Consider the following 7,973-nt stretch of genomic DNA (forward strand, 5'->3'; position numbering starts at 1 on the left):
TGTGAACCAGTGAGCTTAGAGGAGTCGTCATGTGATCAAAACAGGAAGTGCAGCGCCGCTGGCTCGTGAGGATCGATGATCTTTAATCTCTATGAGAAGGCGTAACTACTGCTGTTTAATTGCTGTTGCCATGGCATTAATCCTCTTCATCATGTTCATGTGTGGCGTCATCAGCTCTCACGTGAGTCCGATCGATCGATCGCTGTGGAGTTTGATTGACAGGTGTTACTGTACATATCCGGGCACTGTGGCGTTATTATGGTATGTGTGTGTTCTAGCACTGTAAGTAGAAAACTAATGAAGACCATAATAACTCCACCGTGCCCCGGGGAATGCTGTGGTATCTGTGGTAAATGAGGTGTGGTGTGTTTGCAGACGAGCGTCGCGTCGCGATCTCACGCGGACTTCAGTGTTTACGGGCGCGCGCTCTATAAACTGGACACTTCCTGGCCCAGAAAGCCCGAGCTGTTCAGCGGTCAGGTGTTCGCGGTGGCTGTCAATCACCTGCAGGGGCGGGTCTATGTGGCGCAGGTGAGGAGGAGGAGCTCACACTTCTGAATCACATGACCATATTAATGACCTGTCCTCTATACATTAATGACCTGTCCTCTATACATTAATGACCTGTCCTCTATACATTAATGATCTGTCCTCTATACATTAATGACCTGTCCTCTATACATTAATGACCTGTCCTCTATACATTAATGACCTGTCCTCTATACATTAATGACCTGTCCTCTATACATTAATGACCTGTCCTCTATACATTAATGACCTGTCCTATATACATTAATGACCTGTCCTCTATACATTAATGACCTGTCCTATATACATTAATGACCTGTCCTATATACATTAATGACCTGTCCTATATACATTAATGACCTGTCCTATATACATTAATGACCTGTCCTCTATACATTAATGATCTGTCCTCTATACATTAATGACCTGTCCTCTATACATTAATGACCTGTCCTCTATACATTAATGACCTGTCCTATATACATTAATGACCTGTCCTCTATACATTAATGATCTGTCCTCTATACATTAATGACCTGTCCTCTATACATCAATGACCTGTCCTCTATACATTAATGACCTGTCCTATATACATTAATGACCTGTCCTCTATACATTAATGATCTGTCCTCTATACATTAATGACCTGTCCTCTATACATTAATGACCTGTCCTCTATACATTAATGACCTGTCCTATATACATTAATGACCTGTCCTCTATACATTAATGATCTGTCCTCTATACATTAATGACCTGTCCTCTATACATTAATGACCTGTCCTCTATACATTAATGACCTGTCCTCTATACATTAATGACCTGTCCTCTATACATTAATGTCCTGTCCTCTATACATTAATGACCTGTCCTCTATACATTAATGACCTGTCCTCTATACATTAATGACCTGTCCTCTATACATCATTAATGACCTGTCCTCTATACATTAATGACCTGTCCTCTATACATTAATGTCCTGTCCTCTATACATTAATGATCTGTCCTCTATACATTAATGACCTGTCCTCTATACATTAATGACCTGTCCTCTATACATTAATGACCTGTCCTCTATACATTAATGATCTGTCCTCTATACATTAATGATCTGTCCTCTATACATTAATGACCTGTCCTCTATACATTAATGACCTGTCCTCTATACATTAATGATCTGTCCTCTATACATTAATGACCTGTCCTCTATACATTAATGACCTGTCCTCTATACATTAATGTCCTGTCCTCTATACATTAATGATCTGTCCTCTATACATTAATGACCTGTCCTCTATATATTAATAACCTGTCCTCTATACATTAATGATCTGTCCTCTATACATTAATGATCTGTCCTCTATACATTAATGATCTGTCCTCTATACATTAATGACCTGTCCTCTATACATTAATGACCTGTCCTCTATACATTAATGACCTGTCCTCTATACATTAATGATCTGTCCTCTATACATTAATGACCTGTCCTCTATACATTAATGACCTGTCCTCTATACATTAATGATCTGTCCTCTATACATTAATGACCTGTCCTCTATACATTAATGACCTGTCCTCTATACATTAATGACCTGTCCTCTATACATTAATAACCTGTCCTCTATACATTAATGATCTGTCCTCTATACATTAATGATCTGTCCTCTATACATTAATGTCCTGTCCTCTATACATTAATGATCTGTCCTCTATACATTAATGACCTGTCCTCTATACATTAATGACCTGTCCTCTATACATTAATGACCTGTCCTCTATACATTAATGATCTGTCCTATATACATTAATAACCTGTCCTCTATACATTAATGACCTGTCCTCTATACATTAATGACCTGTCCTCTATACATTAATGTCCTGTCCTCTATACATTAATGTCCTGTCCTCTATACATTAATGTCCTGTCCTCTATACATTAATGTCCTGTCCTCTATACATTAATAACCTGTCCTCTATACATTAATGACCTGTCCTCTATACATTAATGACCTGTCCTCTATACATTAATGATCTGTCCTATATACATTAATAACCTGTCCTCTATACATTAATAACCTGTCCTCTATACATTAATGATCTGTCCTATATACATTAATAACCTGTCCTCTATACATTAATGACCTGTCCTCTATACATTAATGACCTGTCCTCTATACATTAATGATCTGTCCTCTATACATTAATGATCTGTCCTATATACATTAATAACCTGTCCTCTATACATTAATGACCTGTCCTCTATACATTAATGATCTGTCCTCTATACATTAATAACCTGTCCTCTATACATTAATGACCTGTCCTCTATACATTAATAACCTGTCCTCTATACATTAATGACCTGTCCTCTATACATTAATGATCTGTCCTCTATACATTAATGATCTGTCCTCTATACATTAATAACCTGTCCTCTATACATTAATGACCTGTCCTATATACATTAATGACCTGTCCTCTATACATTAATGATCTGTCCTCTATACATTAATGACCTGTCCTCTATACATTAATGACCTGTCCTCTATACATTAATGTCCTGTCCTCTATACATTAATGTCCTGTCCTCTATACATTAATGTCCTGTCCTCTATACATTAATGTCCTGTCCTCTATACATTAATAACCTGTCCTCTATACATTAATGACCTGTCCTCTATACATTAATAACCTGTCCTCTATACATTAATGATCTGTCCTCTATACATTAATGACCTGTCCTCTATACATTAATGATCTGTCCTCTATACATTAATGATCTGTCCTATATACATTAATGACCTGTCCTCTATACATTAATGATCTGTCCTCTATACATTAATAACCTGTCCTCTATACATTAATGACCTGTCCTCTATACATTAATGACCTGTCCTCTATACATTAATAACCTGTCCTCTATACATTAATGACCTGTCCTCTATACATTAATGTCCTGTCCTCTATACGTTAATGATTCCATCAGTCGTAACTCTTGCTTCTGGTGTGTGTCTCCGCACAGAGAGGCGATAACGTCCCCAAGGTCCTGGTTTTCAGCACGGATGGAGAGTTCCTTCAGGCCTGGAACACCAGTACTCTGGAAATGCCTCATGGGATGTTCCTGGCCAACGCATCGGCGGATCCGACCGTGTGGATCACGGATGTTGGGAACGGTGGGTTTGTGTTCCTCTGCTGGTGTGTGTGTGTGTGTTAGGGAGGCGCGTTATACCGGTACTGGGAAAATACCGGTTCATATTTAATTTCAAACGGTACGATATCATGATTTTGCTCATTTCGGTATATGCTGCTGTTCCGAAGTTCACTGCTAGGTGGCAGTGCGTTACCCAAACTGACGCGAAACCGGCAAATGTGGTGCCATAGAGGAACAAAATGAATACAGCAGATGATTCTCATCCAAGACGCCCAAAACTCATTAATAAAGAGAGGATTAGACGTGAAATTTGGAATTACTTTGCTAATAAAACTGCTGAAGAACCATCAAACCTTGCCGAGCATCTGCCACTCGCCCATCCTGACCTGTACAAGACATTAAGAGATCGACAGGCGAGCGCATAAATCAAACCATCTCATTTAGAATTTTTTTTTCTTTTAACACTGATCAACGCACATACATAAGATCGTATCGTTTAAATATAACGAAATCTCCAGCGTTCGTTTCAACCAATGACGTTTAGATTTCATAATATTTGCACGCATACTATTGCACTATATTCTCGTAAGACATAAACAACTGTGTTTTTGACGACTCACTAAAGATGGACATATTTGACATAAGTTTGTGTGTATTTGACTAAGGAAAAACAACTTAATTTGGAAGCGTGACGCTCTTTAGGCTTGTGTGTTTGTTGTTGGTATGAGCGCACAGAAAACTCTCTCTTAGCTCCCGTCCCATGTATTACGAAATGCTATAAAATCGCTCGCATGTTCAAATTAGCGAGGTTTAAAAACACGTGGGCAGTGATTTCCGTCAGCTCCTGAAACGAAAGCTGAAGTTTTGAATCTGAGCGCGCAGATGCTTTTATAGTGTGTGTGCGATGTCTTTTGAAGCTAGAGAAGGGAGTATTGCTGAAATTACTGCACAAGAAAGTTTCCAAATGACTGATTTGATAATCTTTGTTGATTCATTTAATAATAAACAAAATATAAGTAAAATTATACGCAATATCCGCGCCAAAATTCAGACCCTGTATGGTATCGATTTAATATCGGTACTTCGGTATCAGATTGTGGTACCGTACCGAAGCAAAAATTGTGGTATCGAGCCATCCCTACTCTGCAGGTGTGTGTGAGTGTGTGTGTGAGTGTGTGTGTGTGTGTGTGTGAGTCATCCGTCCGCTTGTGTTCCAGGGCCGTATGGACACACAGTGAAGCAGTATTCTCCGTCCGGGAAGCTGCTGCAGGTGCTGGGATCCCCGGGGAAGGCCGGCTCTTCCCTCAGTCCGCTGCAGTTCGATCAGCCGGCCGAGATCTTCATCCACAGCTCTGGAGAAATCTACATCGTGGACGGAGACGGCGGCTTGAACAACCGCCTGATTAAACTCTCTCCAGGTGCGCACGCATCACGATCATCAGCAGGGGCGCAACTCAGAGTCCTGCACGGGTCCGATTTCTTAAACCCATACCCACAGTGCTTAAACCCGCATCCGACCCGTTTTCCGACAACAGCACTAAATAAAATCCGCACCCGACCCGACCCGCTTAAAATAGAACCGACACCCGAACCGCACCCGCAATAAAATCAGTTTAGCATATCACATTATAGACACAGTTACAAAAATGTTTATTGCCAGCATACAAGTTATTAAAGAAAACATAATACTAAAGTAAACATAATACTAATAACGTATACTATGTACAAAAAATCAGATGAGCCCAGAATATGAACGCAACGCGTATAATTACACGTTAAACGTTTTCCTACCATAGAAAACCATTATAAAAAAAACACTTAACGGGCCTTAATGTACTAAGACAGTGTTATTAAGAGACCAAACTCAGGAAACATAACACAAATACTGTTGGATAGAACTTCTTGTGCTTGGTTTGTTACCACAGTTATCTGCGTGCTTCCTCAGCGATGAACTTCCACATTTGCGTCTATCTTTTCTTAAACTCCTCATGATCCATCTCGACGAGTGCAGGCAGAGCGCGCGCGGTTGTGATTCTTCTGTGAGGGCGCGCGCGGTTGTGATTCTTCTGTGAGCGCGCGCGGTTGTGATTCTTCTGTGTGCGCACGCGCGGTTGTGATTCTTCTGTGTGCGCGCGCGCGGTTGTGATTCTTCTGTGAGCGCGCCGCGGTTGTGATTCTTCTGTGAGGGCGCGCGCGGTTGTGATTCTTCTGTGAGGGCGCGCGGTTGTGATTCTTCTGTGAGGGCGCACGCGGTTGTGATTCTTCTGTGAGCGCGCGCGGTTGTGATTCTTCTGTGAGCGCGCGCGGTTGTGATTCTTCTGTGAGGGCGCGCGGTTGTGATTCTTCTGTGAGCGCGCGCGGTTGTGATTCTTCTGTGAGGGCGCGCGGTTGTGATTCTTCTGTGAGCGCGCGCGGTTGTGATTCTTCTGTGTGCGCGCGCGCGGTTGTGATTCTTCTGTGTGCGCGCGCGCGGTTGCGGTTGTGATTCTTCTGTGTGCGCGCGCGCGGTTGTGATTCTTCTGTGAGGGCACGCGGTTGTGATTCTTCTGTGAGGGCACGCGGTTGTGATTCTTCTGTGAGGGCGCGCGCGGTTGTGATTCTTCTGTGAGGGCGCGCGCGGTTGTGATTCTTCTGTGAGGGCGCGCGGTTGTGATTCTTCTGTGAGGGAGCGCGGTTGTGATTCTTCTGTGTGCGCGCGCGCGGTTGTGACTCTTCTGTAAGGGCACGCGGTTGTGATTCTTCTGTGAGGGCGCGCGGTTGTGATTCTTCTGTGAGGGCGCGCGCGCGGTTGTGATTCTTCTGTGAGGGCGCGCGGTTGTGATTCTTCTGTGAGCGCGCGCGGTTGTGATTCTTCTGTGAGGGCGCGCGCGGTTGTGATTCTTCTGTGAGCGCGCGCGGTTGTGATTCTTCTGTGAGCGCGCGCGGTTGTGATTCTTCTGTGAGGGCGCGCGGTTGTGATTCTTCTGTGAGCGCGCGCGGTTGTGATTCTTCTGTGTGCGCGCGCGCGGTTGTGATTCTTCTGTGTGCGCGCGCGCGGTTGCGGTTGTGATTCTTCTGTGTGCGCGCGCGCGGTTGTGATTCTTCTGTGAGGGCACGCGGTTGTGATTCTTCTGTGAGGGCACGCGGTTGTGATTCTTCTGTGAGGGCGCGCGCGGTTGTGATTCTTCTGTGAGGGCGCGCGCGGTTGTGATTCTTCTGTGAGGGCGCGCGCGGTTGTGATTCTTCTGTGAGGGCGCGCGGTTGTGATTCTTCTGTGAGGGCGCGCGGTTGTGATTCTTCTGTGTGCGCGCGCGCGGTTGTGACTCTTCTGTAAGGGCACGCGGTTGTGATTCTTCTGTGAGGGCGCGCGCGGTTGTGATTCTTCTGTGAGGGCGCGCGCGCGGTTGTGATTCTTCTGTGAGGGCGCGCGGTTGTGATTCTTCTGTGAGGGCGCGCGGTTGTGATTCTTCTGTGTGCGCGCGCGCTGTTGTGATTCTTCTGTGAGGGCACGCGGTTGTGATTCTTCTGTGAGGGCGCGCGCGGTTGTGATTCTTCTGTGAGGGCGCGCGGTTGTGATTCTTCTGTGTGCGCGCGCGCGGTTGTGATTCTTCTGTGAGGGCACGCGGTTGTGATTCTTCTGTGAGGGCGCGCGCGGTTGTGATTCTTCTGTGAGGGCGCGCGCGGTTGTGATTCTTCTGTGAGGGCGCGCGTGGTTGTGATTCTTCTGTGTGCGCGCGCGCGGTTGTGATTCTTCTGTGAGCGCGCGCGGTTGTGATTCTTCTGTGAGGGCGCGCGCGGTTGTGATTCTTCTGTGTGCGCGCGCGGGGTTGTGATTCTTCATTGAGGGCGCGCGTGGTTGTGATTCTTCTGTGTGCGCGCGCGCGGTTGTGATTCTTCTGTGAGCGCGCGGTTGTGATTCTTCTGTGAGGGCGCGCGCGGTTGTGATTCTTCTGTGAGGGCGCGCGCGGTTGTGATTCTTCTGTGAGGGCGCGCGCGGTTGTGATTCTTCTGTGAGGGCGCGCGCGCGGCCACAGATAAACTGATATGGATTTTAAATTTTTATCAACTTGGAATACAGGAGAGGCATATTTTTGTATATGCATATTTTTAGGAACACATCTACAATATACATGCATATATTATTTATATATAGGCCTATATTCGTTTGCACGTGACTGTTTAAAACCCGTGTTTCTCCCTTGTCCGACCCGACCCGCACCCGTTTCAGACACACTAGGATGTTTTTCACCCGTTTCAGCAATATTCACACCCGTGCAGGATTCTGGCGCAACTACCCAGTGCCAGAGGGGTA

At 44.8% G+C, this 7,973-nt stretch overlaps 1 protein-coding gene across 1 annotated transcript in view; it reads left to right on the forward strand.

Moving 5' to 3' along the window:
- Positions 1-7,973, forward strand: part of LOC307118637 (NHL repeat-containing protein 3-like) — an 18,615-nt gene continuing 10,642 nt past the window's right edge. Inside the window, exons 1-4 of the mRNA XM_079804328.1 lie at positions 1-181; positions 376-531; positions 3,554-3,704; positions 4,900-5,100. Coding sequence (XP_079660454.1) covers positions 92-181; positions 376-531; positions 3,554-3,704; positions 4,900-5,100 — 598 coding nt within the window. The 5' untranslated portion in view covers positions 1-91. The remainder of the gene's footprint in view (positions 182-375; positions 532-3,553; positions 3,705-4,899; positions 5,101-7,973) is intronic.

The sequence above is a fragment of the Gobio gobio genome (genome assembly GCF_949357685.1).
Source record: "Gobio gobio genome assembly, chromosome: 22".
Lineage (NCBI taxonomy): Eukaryota > Metazoa > Chordata > Actinopteri > Cypriniformes > Gobionidae > Gobio > Gobio gobio.